The 17,583-nt window shown below is 41.8% G+C and overlaps 1 protein-coding gene across 2 annotated transcripts in view; it reads left to right on the top strand.

Annotated features, from left to right (window-relative positions):
• Window positions 1-17,583, top strand: part of ADAMTSL3 (ADAMTS like 3) — a 357,244-nt gene that overhangs the window by 128,276 nt on the left and 211,385 nt on the right. For both annotated transcript variants that reach the window (XM_058736402.1, XM_058736403.1), the window contains 2 exons: window positions 7,579-7,624; window positions 16,922-17,158. In XM_058736402.1, coding sequence (XP_058592385.1) covers window positions 7,579-7,624; window positions 16,922-17,158 — 283 coding nt within the window. Of the gene's footprint in view, window positions 1-7,578; window positions 7,625-16,921; window positions 17,159-17,583 lie in introns of those variants that run through there.

The following is a 17,583-nucleotide window of genomic DNA, read 5'->3' as shown; positions in this document are numbered from 1 at the left end:
AATCTCATCTAAATAAATGGTGAGATGTAATATGTTCATAAATAGAAAGTCACATCATAAAAATGCCAACTTTCCCCCTAAAATTAATCTTTAAATTAAGTGTAATACCAATTCTAAGAATCAAACGGAGGGGCGCCTGGGTGGCTCAGTCAGTTGGGCGTCTGACTTCGGCCCAGGTCATGATCTCGTGGTTCGTGGGTTCAAGCTCCGCATCGGGCTCTGTGCTGACAACTCGGAGCCTGGAGCCTGCTTCGGATTCTGTGTCTACCTCTCTCTCTGACTCTCTTCTGTTTGCGCTCTGTTTCTCAAAAATGAATAAATGTTTAAAAAATTAAAAAAAAAAAGAATCAAATGGAAATGCGAAGGTAATGAAAACAGTTTTTCAAACAACAGAATGGGCAACTTGCCCCGATACTAAAATTTAAAATATTTAACTACAGTAGTAGCCGAGGCACAAGTAATAGCAAAATGTAATGAAATATGGCAAAATGGAGATGCAAGAAACAAAAACACACATATATGGAAGTTTGCTATATATTAGAGGTGGCATTAAAAATTTGTGGAGAAAGGGTGGATATTCAATATATGGGGATCACCTATGATTATTGATATACAAAGGGAAAATATTAGAAAATGTCAATGCACATAAAAAATACATTCTAGGTTTGTTAGAGTCTACGTATGAAAAGCAAAGCTTGAAAACATTTAGAAGAAAATACCAGAGAATGTCTTTATGATCTCTGGGTAGTGAATGATTCCTTAATTAAGATACAAAGAGTTTAAGTTACAAAGGAAAATATTGATAAATTCAAGCACACCACACAAGCACTTCTGTATCATAAAAATGTACTATAAGCCAAAAGAAAAGCCTAGAGTACGAGGCTCTTGACAGTGAATATAGCCAATAAGGGACTAGTGTCTGAAATATTTAAATAACTTCTACTTAACAGTAAACCGAAACCAAAGCTGTAGAAAAATGAAGAAAGGGTGTGAATGGGAAATTCTGCATCGTCAAAAACAAATGACAAAATTAACCTCATTACCAAAAAGATGCAAAAGAATACAAAGTGAGATATTTTATGTTCTTCGTATTGGGAAAAACTTTATAAGTTTTTAAATGCCAAATATTGGGGTGCCTAGGTGGCTTTAATTGATTAAGCATCTGATTCTTGAGTTTGGCTCAGGTCATGATCTCATGGTTTGTGAGTTCAAGCCCTGCATTGGACTCTGTGCTGACAGTGTGGAGCCTGCTTGGGATTCTGTTTCCCTCTCTTCTTGTCCCTCCCCTGCTTGCTCTCTCTCTCAAAATAAATTAAGATAAAATAAAATGCCGAATATTGACCTAGGTTTGTAAAAGCTAGAACCTTTTTGTGCTACAAACTGGGGTGAAAATTAGTATTCTCACTTTATTTTTTTTTAATTTTTTTTTAACGTTTATTTATTTTTGAGACAGAGAGACACAGAGCATGAACAGGGGAGGGTCAGAGAGAGAGGGAGACACAGAATCTGAAGCAGGCTCCAGGCTCTGAGCCATCAGCACAGAGCCTGACGCGGGGCTTGAACTCACGAACCGCGAGATCATGACCTGAGCCGAAGTTGGATGCTTAACCGACTGAGCCACCCAGGTGCCCCATAGTATTCTCACTTTAAAGAGCAGTTTGTCAATATCTAGTAGCAGTGAAGCTGTAAATGCCCACAACAGGGCGGTCCCACGCAGGTATATATCCCAGAGAAATACATGCAGATATGCCTAAGGTGGTTGTGTGAGATTGCTTATTGCAGAATCTTCAAAAACTTTAGGAAAATTGGTCAATAGAAAATAAAAAGAATTGATAAATTAATGGTGGTGTATTTATACATTGGGTTACTATGGAACCATAAAAACAAATAAATTAGAGTTGCATCTATCCACGTGGATATTTTCAAGAACATAGTGTCTATACAAATTTTAAAAATCAAGCTGTGGAAGATTATACACACTGTGATACCATTTACTTAGTTGTCTCTGCAGAGGGAGGCAGGGAAATAGGATTGAGGAGGATTGGCAGAGAGCATCCCCCATATTTGTAATGATAGATTTCTCAAAAATAAATCCAAAGAGAGGCGCCTGGGTGGCTCAGTCAGCCGAGCGTCTGACTCTTGATCTCAGGGTTGTAAATTCAAGTCCCTCGTTGGGCTCCACACTGGGCATGAAGCCTACTTTAAACTAAGATAGGTAGGTAGATAGATAGATAGATAGATAGATAGATAGATAGATAGATAGATGCCTACTATAGATAGATTAGATAGATAGATAGATAAGTGATAAATAAATCTGAAGAACACCTTAAGAAATGATGAAGCTTGCTGGTGTATGTATGAGTTTGTATCATTCTTTTATTGTGGACTTAAAACATTTCATAATAAAATACTTTTAAGAACACAAAACAATTCAACCCTAAATATTGCTACTGTGTTTTGAGTGCCCATCTCCAAAGTAGTACTTGCTTATTTTTTTTTCATTTTTTTAAGGATTTTAATGTTTGGTTGTTTTTTTTTTTTTTATTTATGCACAAATCTTAATCTGTATTCTGAAACTTGCTCTTAGTCCTGAGAATCTCCACATTTGTTTATTCCCTGAGCTCATCTAATTTGAAAAAAATAGGTCAGGCTAGAAAAGATCCTAATCAAATATTAAAAAAATTAAATGGGGGGGTGCCTGGGTGACTCAGTTGGTTAAGCACCCAACTCTTGATTTTGGCTCAGGTCATGATCTCAGAGTTTGTGGGTTCAAGCCCCATGTCGGGCTCCGTGCTGATGGCACAGAGTCTGCTTCTCTCTCTGTCTGCCCCTCCCTCTCTCTTAAAACAACAACAACAAACAAACTTTAGAAAAACATAAAAAAAATTAAATGAGAGAATTAAATATAAGATAAATGCATGGCAATATATGTCCTGTTCCAGCTTGGTTCCTGGTATGGGGCCAGGCCGACGGCACACCCACTCACTCCGTGTCTTCCATAAGAACTGGGGACAGCAATGTTATTTCTCTGCATAAAAATTAAATTTGCAGCGGATTTGTTACTAGTTCACTCATCCCTGCTCCCCGTCTTTCAGGCAGCATCAAACTAATCACTCGTGACCCACTCACATATTAAGAACTTTTACTGTCGTTTTGAAAGTACTCCGAGGTGATTGAGAAGGAAACCTCCTTCCCTTGGAAAGCTTATCAGGTCTCTTTATCCTAGAACAGCCTTAGAGAGTTGTTAAGTCTTCATGAATATTGAGCTCTGTGGTCAGTTTTTCTTGGAAAAGGAATATGGAGGTGGTTACATACAAAATCAAACAAAAAGCCATCCCAAAGCTTTTGAAAGCATTTCAGTGCCCTCTGTTGTTATCGGGGCACTTACTGAAACTCATGATTTAGGGAAGGGGATGAATGTGGCTCTTTTGCTCATTTATTTTTTGTGGATAATTTTTTTTTCAGACTTTGATTATATTTAAATACACAGTCATTTCTTTTGCACTGCAAAGCGTGCCCCAGCCAGAATGTCTGTCTTGCAGAAATTTGTAACTTGATATTCTAGTCAACTGCCAGCCATGGGGAACACAGATTTAAGTTAACTACTATTTAAAAAATTAATATATTTTTATTCTTCAGACACATGCTTCTCAGTCTTTAAGACACTAGTGTTTGAGTCGATATATCATCAAATGAATGTAATAAATTATCCTGCTATAAACTCCGGGGAAATTTTATTAATGTTTTTAATGTATCCTCATGTGGAATCAACATATGTTTTTTATATATTCATAAATTTATGGCTTTAAAAATCTCCAATTTCAGGGTGTTATGAATGTTGTAATGGATAGAAAATACATAATTGTGAAATGATGTTCTTGAATTTTCATATACTCCTGATAACCATTAGCTCTTGCATATAATAATTAGAATGAAATTAAAAACTTGGAAGCAATATTTCTGTAGCTCAGTTGCTGCAGGCCAAAGGAATTATTTCCAGAATAAGCTGGCAGGTTCCTGCTTGGGGAATTAGGACTCCAGTGTCCTTAACTTTAAAATAACTTGCATTTCATTTTATGCCTGTTTCATAAAGTGGTGATTCATTTTCATGCTAAATTGTAACCAAAGCCACATCAATAGAGACCAGTCAGCGAGTTTACTGTGTGCTAGGTAGAACATTAAAAATGTTGGCCAGATGGTTGGGTTAAAAAAAATATATATCTATGTATCTATATAGATATCTATATATCTATATATATATCTATATCTATAGATCTATATATATAGATATAGATATAGATATATATATAACTACTGATGTGTTAGGGGAATTGAGAGATAGTATCCCTGCATCTTTATCTTTATACCCACATCCTGGTACATAGTACTTCCTGGTAAGAAGTTGCTGGAGAAGGATGAATCCAGAATGGTCCTTTATATTTTGAGAATTCATGCGGTTAAATGCTCTTTCCATACCATTTTGCTGCTGTTGTGGTGGGATTTGTAGTGGAGATACACTGATGTTTCACATGTAGATTTTCAGGCTCACCAATTGGGGTACAAGTTCATGCCTCCTGGATGCTAGGCTTATAATCGGGACCGTGGGGTGTGGACCATGACTATATGGGGCACACGGCAGACCTGAGACACAATCATCAGCTGTTTTCACCTCATAGGCTCTTTCCTTTTAGTTTTAAACTTCTTCTAAAAGTAATTTTGTTTTTCATTTAAATGGCTGAAGTCAAGCAGTTGGGAAAAATGCATCTGGGATAATTTTTTTGAAGTTCCAAAACGCTTTTAGAGAAAACTCCATGCTTCCTAAGTTTTGACATTTTTTGTATATCAGTACTTAGATCAATTCAGATACTCTCTTAAAATGTATCTTTGCCATTTTCCTGCTCTCTGGAAGTGAGAATTAAAAGCTTTTCAGGGTTCCAAGTCAGCATGGTTCAAAAGTTTTGGTTATCACTTCCCTAATCTATTAGCTGCTTTCCTCATTCGGGGCCTTTCCAAAATAAACAGAGTACTTTAAATTACACTTTCACTTTTTCTGTAATTTATTTTCTTCTTTTTTTCCACACATAAAAAGCACAATGAAATAAGTTATGGAAGTACATGACCTTGTCCACTGGCATAGCTGTTGTCTCCCAGGAGAATGGCGTCACTTCCCCTCGACCAAGAGAGAGCCTTCTCCACCCTAATACTGTTTTCCCGCCAGCCTCCCAGTGTGGTGCTTCTTGAATATTTAAAGTTTGATGTAGCCTCACTGAAGGTTTAATAAATTTCAGAGCCATATACCTATGACAAGACACACAAAAAAAGGATATAGGAAGTGTTACAAAATACCAAGACTGGATCAGCCTTTTACGGTAACATCTGGGAAGATGTTCTCATCCCAAAGTCATGAGAATTACATTAAAAAGGGGCAACTAATCGGATACCTTGTCTGCCTTCAAGTTCAGAAATTTAACTATCATGTAGATAATGCTTTCGGAGGCAGCTATGATGCTTTTATTTTTTCACCCCCAGACTTCCTCCCATACGCCTTCTCACTTCCATTAGGGGTACATTCTGCAAATGCAACAGAAAGGAACGTGAATATGATATGAGACATAAGTGGGGGAGGGGTAGTTTGAGAAGGATGGCAAAGGAAGGAAAAGTGAAAAGTGGGATCAAAAATCAGGAGACATAATAAAATACAAAATAATCACTACGTGAAAAGCAAATGAGTCAGGGGGAGGGTGGATTTGTAAAACCTCATAAAATTGTACACCGCCCCCCCTCCAAAGTGAATTTCACTGTATGTAAATTTAAAAACTACAGGGGGAGAAGGAGGCAGCATAAATAACCATGAAAGGTAATGTTTGTACTACAATATGGATATGCTTAATGCTGAGTTGTATACCTAAAAATGGTTAAGACGTAAATTTGTGTTATGTGGATTTTACCACAGTTAAGAAAATTTTAAATTCAAAACTATAAAAAGTGTAATGTCTGCATAATGGACTTTTATGTAGTTATTAAAAGAATTTCTTCAAAGAATTCGTAGTAAAGTGGGAGGAATGTTTGCTATCTTAGATCAAAACTAATCCAAAGTTGAATTAGTAGTATGCTTTCACATCTGTCAGTAAATCATGCAGAAATACTGGATGATTGGATGCCAAAATATGGAGAGTGTAAATCTTGGTGATGGGATTTGGAAAGATCGATTATCCTCCTTTATACTTCTTGGCATGTTATTAGTGTTCACTTACTCTTTTTGTAATCAATAAAAATAGAATCGTCAGCGTGTGCCATGAATTGGATATTGCTGAAACAGATTGTGAATCATTTCATATAGGCTCTTATTTAAGCCATACCAGCAAAAAATCAGATCCACTTGGTAAAGATTTCTCTTCTTCTAGGGCTAAATATTTTAAAACAATTGAAATAGTATCAGTTGACTTTTAACACAAGGTGATGAGTGAAGCCTGTGGTTGGCTTTCTTTGCTGCAAATCTGCCATTGAACTGACCAGGAATACCAAAGGTAAAAACACGTAATTGAAAAATTGGGAGAGGTGCCATTAGTGGATCGGATAACTTTAAGGAGTTAATATAAACTATAGACCAGCGAGCGCTGACTGGGGAAAGTTCCTGCCACAGGGAACTCCAAACATCCAAGGCAAAATCTGCTCAGAGAATGAGTGGCCAAGTTCTAGAACCAGTGGCTGGAGGGGAGGATACGGTACGCGGTGATCCTTTCTAGAGGATTCTCAAACCTGTATGTGACTTCAGACCCTACGGTACTGGTTTCCCGACAAAGGCCCCCGGACCCTATTTCGTAGTATCCATTTAGTAAGGCCAGTAGTCGAAATCAGAAGTGGAGGCATCGCCTCAAGCAGACTTCTCACCGGGATCACCGTATTGATTGGAGAAGGAGGTCAGGGAATGCGCGGCTGACTGAGGTTGCTTCAGTGAGTGAGGGGCATGGTGCCCAAATGCTTCTACCCGTAGTTCCCCTTCTTTTTCACAGAAAAAAACCCCCAGAAGTATGCACACACGTTCATTTCAGCGGTCATATGGATCCCAGAGTAAAAACTGCACATAAGTAATATCATGACATTAATTCAGCTCAAGAATTCACTCTCTTTAAAGTGACACTTTCATGAGACTTTTTTGCCCTCCTGATTTCTGAAAGTTATTTGTTAGAATTTAAACTTTGAATCTCTGAGGTGACATGAACAATAAAAGTTTATTCGGTATCACCTTGTATTTATTGTTCTTCCTTCCTTCCTTCCTCCCTCCCCTCCCTCCCTCCCTTCCTTCCTTCTCCGTCCTTCTTTTCTTTTTTCTTTTCTTTTCTTTTCTTTTCTTTTCTTTTCTTTTCTTTTCTTTTCTTTTCCTTTTTTTCTTTCCTTTCCTTTCCTTTTCTTTTCTCTTCTTTTCTTTCCTTTTCTCTTTTTCTCCCTTCCCTTCCCTTCCCTTCCCTTCCCTTCCCTTCCCTTCCCTTCCCTTCCCTTCCCTTCCCTTCCCTTTTTTCTTTTGTGCTGCTTGCCACTTCTATGAAATCATTTCTTTGTCCCCTTTTTTTCCTCTAGGAATTGCGAAGGGCAGAATATTCGATACAAGACGTGCAGCAACCATGTAAGTTCTATAACAAAAATATATAATCCAATAAAATAAGTTCATGTTTTAAGTTAGAATATTATAATGCATACTATAAAGCTAATGGCTTCTTGGTACCCTTTGTGGAAAATTTAAGTATTTTTTAATTGACAACAGATTTTTGTATATCTCGTGCTTTCCATTTCTACTACCTTTTGAGGCCATTTCAAATGTATAAACTTATTTGGCAAGTATTTAATAATTTCTGAATTCATCGAAACAATACCTAATACCTGTAAAACACCTTTAAAGTTCAAAGTGCTTTTAGGTATGGTATGTCATTGGACCTTCACATTGTCTCTGAGATGTAGGCAGATGAGGTGTGGTTATTTCTTTTTTGCAAATGAGGGGCCTGGGGCTGAGAGAAGTAAAATTATTTTCCAAGGGTCTCAAAGGAAGAGCACAGAGTTGAACCGGTCTCTGCTTCCTTTCCCTGCTCCAAACCACCTGTCCCGCCCACTGCAAAATGTGTTAAGAGCGCTCTATAGGTGATGCAAGAAAATCCCACATAGGGATGGGTTTAGAAATCTCACTCTTATTCTACAACGCTGAGCACTTAAAAACAAAATGCAAACATTTTGCTTGACAGATCTCAAAATGCAAAATAGATATCAGAAGGACCCAATCCTATTTCCACTTAAAACATTTCCCTTGTTAGTGATATATACCCAAATCAAAATGAAGGGAAATAAAAGGAAACTATGAGAATCTGGAAATCTAAGTGAGATTTAGATTTTCTGTAAGTCCATTTTCCTCCGTTGGTTGTGATTAATTTATTTAAAAAATTTTACTCACTGGGGCTTTGTCCCTGTCTCTCTCTTCTCTGTCCTGGGCCAGTGTGAGACAGAAGTCCTGTCTGAGTGCTTGTCTTCCGCAGACCAAAACTTTTCCTGGGGGAGCAGCCCTGGGCACACAGTGTGAGCGAGACCTTCTGACTGCGAGGCTCAGCCATGTGGCGGTTTTTATCAGTGACCAAGCAGAAGTGTTTTTCTTTCTCTTACAACTGGTTTCAAATTTAAGTGAGAAACATGGGCACTTATTTATTGGGCAAACTCCAATATCACTCAGGCCTTGGGCAGCCAGATTGGTGTCCATTATATCCTCGGAGAAATTTTGGGTGACAAAGCAAATAGATTTCACATGTCCTACGACCAGATAGAGGTCCAAGGAATCGGGACACACACGTGTGCATGATGCTTGATTCAGTGAGCTGAGGTCCAGGTTGGGGCACCAAAGGCAGAGAGACTGACCTCGGCACAAAGGTGGGCACGTGGATGCAAACCCAGTCTAGCATTGTCTCCTATACAAGCATGTGAATTCATTAACAGCCTAAGGGTTTTATCTAAGAGGCGGTTAGGTCTACTGCCTTTTGCCTGGGTGCCCATTTTTTTAAATTGTTTTTTGTATTTAGGGGTTTTTTTTTTTTTGAGAGAGAGAGAATCTTAAGTAGCCTCTACACTAAGCGCAGAGGCCGATGTGGGGCTCAATCCTGCAACCCTGGGATCATGACATGATCTGAAATCAAGTGTTGGGCGCTCAACCAACTAAGCCATCTAGGCGCCCCTAGGAGAATTCATTTTAAACGCCCAGATCAAGGTGTTGCAGTTTGAGATTTCATTCTTGGGTCTCTGCGTGCGTGCGTGTCTGTGTGTGCTCTGTGCTCTCGCGAATTCCAAGAAGGCATCTTCTTCAACACAAGTGTTACAAGGGTCTGGGAGTGTCAGTCATACAATGTGGGCACACAACGTAATCTTCTACAGCCTACCACATATCAGGTACAAGGGCTAGGACTTTGGCGAACTTGAGTGAAGATCCCATGCCCCTGAGGCTCCGTGGGACTTGGGGGGTCCCTGTGGTCTCTAACTGAGGGCCCCTCTGGGAGGATCCTGCAGGAACCTTTACCACCTTCTAGGCTGGGGAGAAATACATGTGTAGAAGGTGGTGACCAGCAGAGAGGAGAGCAGTGTGAATGTTGCTCCTTGTAGTTCTCAGCGTTGGAGTCCTTACAGAGATTTCATAAGAATGTGGTGTTAATCTCCATGCCTGCCATTGCAAGCTCAGAGTTTTTCACCGAATTCCTTTTAGGCAAGGAAGGGGGGTTGTGGCAGGTCCTTCACGGCCGTGGGGTGCAGTCGTGCGTGCTCAAGTCCTCCTGCAGACCACAGGGGGTCCGTGCAGCCCCAGCTGCTGGGGATCTCTAAGGAGTCTGTTCCTTGGCAGGAGAGATATACAGTATGTTCCTGGGAATATACATAGAAACGTCACAAGGAGGTCAAGTGCCATAAATGAAGTAACCCCATGAACTCGGGGCACAAAGATAGTCCCATCTTTTCTGGAGTTGCTTCCTGCTTTATTTTTTTTTTTTATGTTTATTTATTTATTTTGAGAGAGACGGTGAGAGCACCAGTAGGGAACAGGCAGAGAGAGGGAGAGACGGAATCCCGAGCAGGCTCCGTGCTGTCAGCGCAGAGCCCAGTGTGGGGCGTGATCCCATGAACTGTGAGATCGTGACCTGAGCCGAAACCAAGAGTTGGATGCTTGATTGCCCGAACCACTCAGGTGCCCTGCCTCCTGCTTTGTTAATTGGGGTTTAGACTCTCCCTTTTGAAATCGCCACCTCTGTGTTGCGCAGGGTGGTGCAGAGGGCAGGAGGGGAACCAGTCTGTGACCTACCTCCAGGAGAGAGGGAACCGGGCTCCCATCAGTGCACCCCAGCTTCTCGCTGTCATTCAGTGTCCCGGCTGAAGGCCGGCCATGCTGGCACCGCAGCCAGTGGCTTCCCGTGTCCCTGGAGATGGGGCCCGTCACCCACTTTTCTGAAGGAAGCTGCCTTTTGTGATTCCATGATGAAGCCCTCTTATGAGGGAGATTTGCCTTGTGGTTCAGAGATGTCCACACCTGTAGCTCTGGGGCCTGAGAGCCTATCCCATCGGGCCGCGAGACCTCCCATTCCCACTGGAGGGACCTCACCATCTCAGTGATCAGGGAAGCCTACTCCATGGAGGATCAGAGGTCACTGCCAGTGAGCCCCAGGGACCTACTGTTCCATCCCATCCCGGAGATGGCTCGTACTTCTGTTCCTCCTTGTCTGAAGCCTCAAGCTCTCAGCCTCAGAACCACAGAGTTTGTCATCTATGTGTACAAGCTTTTTAACTGTTAGCAAAAATCACTGATAATGATGATGATAATAATAATAATAATAGATCACACTTATTAAGTACTTCCTAAGTGCAGGCATTACTCTAAGTGCCTGATCACGAACAAACCCATGATAGTCCTCATGGCATCTCTACAAAGTAGGTATTATTTTTATATCCACTCATACACAGGAGGAGATTTAGGTAACCTGCCCAAGGTCACAGAGCTGAATTGAACCCCAGGCAGTCCACCCCCGGGCTCTGGAGTGCCAGCGTTAAGCACTCTGCTACACCAGCCTGCCTCTTGGAAAGGAGCCTGAACGGTCTTGAGCTTTGTTAGGGGATGGGATAACACTACGGACGGTGGTTGAAGACATGGCTGCTTTTCCTGACCCACAAACACATGACTGACTGGCAGGGGCGGTTGCCAGAACGTTCCCCTTTCAGACACCGTTACAGAAGCTGCAGGAGAGACCTCCTGAAGATTCACAGTCAGCCAGGGACAGAGATCAGGGAACAGCAGGGAAAGGACGAGGAGAAGCAACTGAGGGAAGTCATGGAAATGAAGCCCTCCGTGGCATGGGCTTTCCACTTCAGTGGCCCAGGGGGTCCCCGGCACAGGGGAGGATCTGGCTTGATGCGGACGGACCCCGACAGCCGCGTTCCTGACTTGTGCCCACTTCAGTAGAAGATATCTGAGAACGACAGGCTCCAGGCACTCGAAGATCGAATATCCTTTCGTTATGAGGTGTGGATGCATTCAGCACACACATCAGAGGCCCTAGAAGGAGAGATTCCACTCCCCGTGTACAGGAACAGGAGGCATGGCCAGGAAATGAGGACCACACTGCCCCCCCCCCCCCTGAAAAATCAGGCTGTGGCTCTGCGGCTCTCCCTGGCTTCATTCTGTCAGGGAACATGGTGCTTTGGGCTGAGGGCCTGTAGGATTAGGGGAGCATCCCCTAATCCCAGCTACCTGCCGTCTTCATAGACAACCCTCCAGTCGTGCTCAGCAAAGACCCTCACAGCCAGGGCCAGGCCCCTGGGGCCTCGGGAGAGAGTTTTCCTTATCAGGCGTATCCCAGAGCCAGTGGAGACTGTCCAAAGGAAGTCATATGCGTCAGCAAGGAGTTCTAATACTTGAATTTGACTACTCGTTTTTTATACCAGGGTGTATGGTACCAAAGGCAATGCTGGAAGAGGGCAAAGGGAAAATACCTTTAAAAATGAGTCTATCATAATTGGGTGAGAGTGGTTTTGCAAGCATGAGCGCATTTTTCTGTGAGCATAGATGGGGAAAAATGGTTAACTCTGCACCGTGGGGTCCCTGGTGGCTTTCTAGACGAGGCAACATTTTTTTTTATTAATTTTTTTTTAACGTTTATTTATTTTTGAGACAGAGAGAGACAGAGCATGAACAGGGGAGGGGCAGAGAGAGAGGGAGACACAGAATCGGAAGCAGGCTCCAGGCTCTGAGCCATCAGCCCAGAGCCCGACGCGGGGCTTGAACTCACGGACCACGAGATCGTGACCTGAGCTGAAGTCGGACGCTTAACCGACTAAGCCACCCAGGCGCCCCTAGAAGAGGCAACATTTGATGTGACCCTCGAGAGACTCTTCATACCATGGGTCCTATGGATGGCTAATTCCTGGCGGTTTCCCCTGAGAGGTGTTCTTCGCTTTCTATTGTCGCGGCTCCTTCCCCCGTCCATCGGCCATCACACCGGCCCTCCTAAAATGCCGTGTTTTCTGTGCCAGTCCCCTCCGTGAATCCTTATTGCTTTTAATTCCCCTCACTTGCTTTCAGGGACCTCCGGAAACTGGTTAGACTTTTCCGTATGGAGCTCGTCACTTCTACCCTCACTGGACAAGTCCGTTCCCTGTCTCTCATAGCCACTAAATGTATTTCTGCTGTTTCTCTGTCGCTTTTGTAGTTTCCTGCGTGTTGTCCCATTGACATCATGCCGTCCCTTAAATCTCATCTGAAATATCATTTTTCCATGACGCGTCATTTGCTAACTGTGGCTTTTTATAATGGTCACTCGCAGTAATTTATTTCCGGGCTGGAAATTTTGGCATCGGTTATATAACAGGATCCCCAAATTTACCTCCTAGTACAGCTAGTACAGCTTGGATATGAAGACAAAATAAAATTTTAAAATTTGCTTACAACAGAAATCGCATTTCCCCTAAGTCCCTACTCACTGGTTATCTGGGAAGAATTACCTAAATATATAATCCAAATTAAAGCTTGGTTCAGTCCTACTATATAAATCATCCCCTAGGTAATGGTCTATCTCTTTTGCATAAAAATGCTGTGTGTCTTAGGTAATCTCCCTGTCTTGGCATTTCTCCCTCAGTTGCCCATGAGAATGGTTTATGTATTTTCATAGCTTTAGGAGGGAGAAGAAATCTGTCTTTAGGATGGTCCTTGAATGGGTGCTAGTTGTTACCCATTTTGTCCTCCTTCCTCTCCTTCCTCTTCTCCTCCTAATCTCTGTCCTCCTCCTCCTTCTCCTTTTCTGTGCTTTTCAGTCTGGCTGCCTACTCCTGTTTGAGTCAAGTCTTCCCAATGTAGGATCTCTTCTTTACTTATTCCACTCAGTCAAGTTTTCATTTAACACTTGGACAACAATTTTATTGCTTTCATTGCAAAGCTGTACTTATGAATCTATAAATACAAACAATGCACCAGTGTATTTCATGCATGTGGATGCTACATCTCCAAGATTACAAGCTCTCTAAATGACAACGATGGGTTATTGTTTTATGTTGTCCATGGCATGTAACGTATGCAAAACCCATAAAGTATACTTAATAAACGTGTTGTCTTAACTGATAGGGAGAAATGCTTCTTAGGGAAATCCCTAAGAATGTTTAGCATTCAAGCTTCCTAAAGGTCAGCTAAACTACTGAAGACACAAGAATCCCTACATTGTCTTGCACCAGGGCAGGGAACCCAGCTGAAGCCGACCAGACAGGCTCACTGTGGACACTGGAAGAATGCCAAGTAAAAGGAAGCATTTAATGTAAATCATCAATGTCTCCCAAGATTACCAGAAAGTGGTATCATATAATGGAATGCTTGTTACGTTGGGAATCAGTCTCGGCCGTGTCATATTCTAGCTGTGTGTCTTTGGACTAGTGACCGAAGACTTCTTAGATCACAGTTTTCTCCATTTCTAAAATGAAGGAAATGATAATTCTGACCCACCTCCATCAAAGGGTGGTGGTAAAGAAAGAATGTCAGTGATGATCCCTGATAAACTAGAGAGCGCGATGCAGATACAAGGGTGTCTTTCTTCATCAGGATCGTCATTTGCCAGGAACGGAGGCCACTCTAATTAGCTCAAGAAAAATAGGATTCACTGGATGGATGTGTGGATATTTACTGGAATTTGGGTATCAGCACACCTTGAGGGCCTGGCCCCAGGAATCAGACAGTGAGAAACCCAGGTTATGTACTCCTGGTGAAATACCTGGTTTGTCAGCCTTCCTTCTTTCGTGTCTGGTGCATTCTTCTTTGCTGTGGGAGCTGGCTGGCTTCACTTCAGCAGGCATCTCATGAAAGAGACGGCTAGCCCCGCCCCACAGCCATGGGAGTCCTCAGCTCTGGCTCTTCTGTTGCCATCCCAGATTCCTGGCCTGGACCAGGTGTTTGCCTCCGATAATCAGCTGTGGCCAAGGAGGCTGGGTCCCTTGTCCGAACCTGGTCACCCTTTCAGCGAGGACTAACTGTAGGCTGGCATCTTAGGCTGTCTGTTAATTAAGCCTTGTTAATTTTGGGAAACTTCATTGGTTTATGGTGTCGAAGGCAGTCAGGAGTCAGACAGCAAGAAATTTCAGTCCCTAAAGCATGCTTGCCACACCAGTGAGCCTAATGCAAGGGAAATCGTTTTCACTCTGCTCTCTTACATCCTTTGGCATGGGTTTCAAAGAGTCAGATACAGAGAAGACTGGCCATGGTGAGGGAGAAGGGAGGCCATATAATTTTATCAACTGATTATCTTCCCTGGGGCCAGCTAGAAAACACATTTCAAGAGAGAAAGGTCAACCGCGTCCAGTCTTCAGTTTGACTCTTCCATCCGTGTGACCTGTGTTTAGGTTTAATCTTGCTGAAACAGGAAAGATGTGGATACCCTACATCCCAGGATTTTGGAATGATTCACAGCAAACTAATACAACTAAGCCCAGGGGAAGTTTATTTATTATATTTTATTTATTCCCTACCTACTTCCAAAAAGGATTTGAAGCAGATTATGAAGGCCAAAGGCATAAACACCGTAAGACACAAAAGTCAAGTAGTAAAAAGGGGAGAAATGAAAGAAGTCATATTTTAAGATCCTGCCTGATAACTTATTAATAACTGTTTGTAGAAAAAATAAAGTTAGGTTTCTACCTTATACCGTCCGTCAAAGGAAATTCCAGACGTAACAAAGAGTTAAATATCATTGCTAAACTAGAAAGGAACTAGAAACATGCATTTCAGTATCTATCTGTTCTTAGGCGGGGGGTGGGAAGCATTTATGAACTCATGAATGAGGGAAGAAGATGTAGAGGGAAATATTAATAGAACTGACTACATGAAACATAGAGTTTCTTGACTTATAAAGCACCAAAACCAAAATCAAATGGGAAAAATATTTCCAGCGTAAGATGATGGAGTTGATAACCTCATTAGGAAAGTTGATAGTTTTATCTGTTAAAAATAATAAAAAGGCAAACATCCCACTAGACAAATGAAGGCGAGAAAACAAGAAATGTTTGAAGAATGAATACAAAAGGCAAATAAACATGAAAGCTATCAGACCTAAATAATGAGAGGAAATGCAAATTCAAGCAATGAAATGCTATTGAACACGGACGATTGGAAAATGTTTAGAAAATGATAATATCCAAGCTGAGAAGAGAGACAGAGAAAAAGGGAATTTATGGATCCTGGTGATAATAAGGAGGGAAATTCCTGGAGGGCAATTTGGCCATATTTTGAAAAGCTCATGAAACACACCCTTTTTCTCAGAAATTTTATTTCCAGAAGTTGGTTTCTGGGGAATCATCAAGGATTTGTGTAAAGATTTAGGTACAAGAAACTTTGTTATTTATGTTTTTTTTTCCATAAAAACTATTTGTCAAAAGTTTTTATAAGGGCCATTGATTACTTTTGTAACAAGAAAAAAATATATAAAATAATGCCTTTCTGTGTCTGTTCTTTTTTAATTGGGAAATTAGTATAGGATTAATTAATTCCCATCAATTGGGAAGTTTATGCTCAGCTTTGAAGATTAAAAGTAACATTTTTTTCAGCCAGCATCTGGCTTTGGAAATAGCAGATGGGAGGGATTAGTAATTAAGTAAAAAGATTTCTGAGTCATCAAGCCTTGCCCAGACACTTTTTACTATTATTATGAGAGCTCCCCGGAGCATTTACTTAGAATTTCCTTGCTGTTGTTGTAGACAGAAATTGAAAAGCCTGTGTTTATCTTTCCATCGTAGATCCATTTGAAGGCAGGCACCAGGTTCTAGAGAAGAGCAGTGACTGCCCACCCCTTGCCTCCTTCCCCCCAAAAGGGAAGAAAGGCACATGAATTAAACGACAATCACCACAAGCAGAAACAAACAAACAAACACAAATTCTCACAAAACACAAGGCTTTGGGGGCCAGTTAAAGTAAGGGCCAAGTAATCCTTCATGCTGAAATGGTTCTTGAGGGCACGGATGATAATTAATGTTCCCTATAAAGACCTTGAGTCACCTGGAAGAATTAAAAGCATTACGCGTCCCTTGTTTCAAGAAGAAGATGACCGTGTAACGCGTTTAAAAACTTATACCCGAGGTGGTTAAAACAGAGCAAAATTTGGCATTTAAATATGATGGGCTTTAATTATTTGGGGGAAAAAATACCTGGGTGGAAGAGTGATCAGAATAAATATTGTCTTCATTATCACGGAGCTCCTAGTAGAACTCCACGGCTATAGATTCGGTCTTGAATTTGAAAGGACAATGGAAGAAATGACGGGACTCCAAGGTGAGAGGCACATGGTGGGATCTGGGCTCGTGAGACTTCTTGGAAACTTGTTCAGCCCCCTGTTGGCTTATCTCCCTGACTGATGTGCACGTGGCCTTTCTTCTCTGCTTCCAGGACTGCCCTCCTGATGCAGAAGACTTCAGAGCCCAGCAGTGCTCCGCCTACAATGACGTTCAGTATCAGGGGCGTTATTATGAATGGCTTCCACGATACAACGATCCTGCTGCCCCCTGCGCGCTCAAGTGTCACGCACGGGGACAGAACTTGGTAGTGGAGCTGGCACCCAAGGTACTGGATGGAACTCGCTGCAACACGGACTCTCTGGACATGTGTATCAGCGGTATTTGCCAGGTAAGCCACACCTGCTGCCAGGAGGGGCCACAGCCACTCTCAAGACGGAGACTCGTTTTCTTTACTTTTGTTCATGCAGGTGGAATAGTGTCTTTGATAATTTTCACGCAAAAAATGTTTTAGAGAGGATTACTTGCCTTTAAATTATGTGGTACTTATTGAAAAGAGTGTAGACCTTGTCCACGTAGAATCAAAAGATTGCAATATATGACATCTTACAACTCCTCTAGGTCAATGGTTTCTCCAACTAGAAAATGCCTCAGAATCACCCTGAAGAACTTGTTAAAACACAGGGTGCTGGGCCCCTGCCCAGAGTTTCTGAGCCAGTAGGTCTGGGCTGGAGCCTGATAATTTGCATTTCTAATAAGTTCACAGGGAGATGCCGATGATGCTGGTCCAGGGATCTCATGTTGAGAACCTTTACC

Source organism: Neofelis nebulosa, chromosome 7, assembly GCF_028018385.1.
Source record: "Neofelis nebulosa isolate mNeoNeb1 chromosome 7, mNeoNeb1.pri, whole genome shotgun sequence".
Taxonomy (NCBI): Eukaryota; Metazoa; Chordata; class Mammalia; order Carnivora; family Felidae; genus Neofelis; species Neofelis nebulosa.
This window is presented reverse-complemented; position numbering and strand designations above follow the sequence as displayed.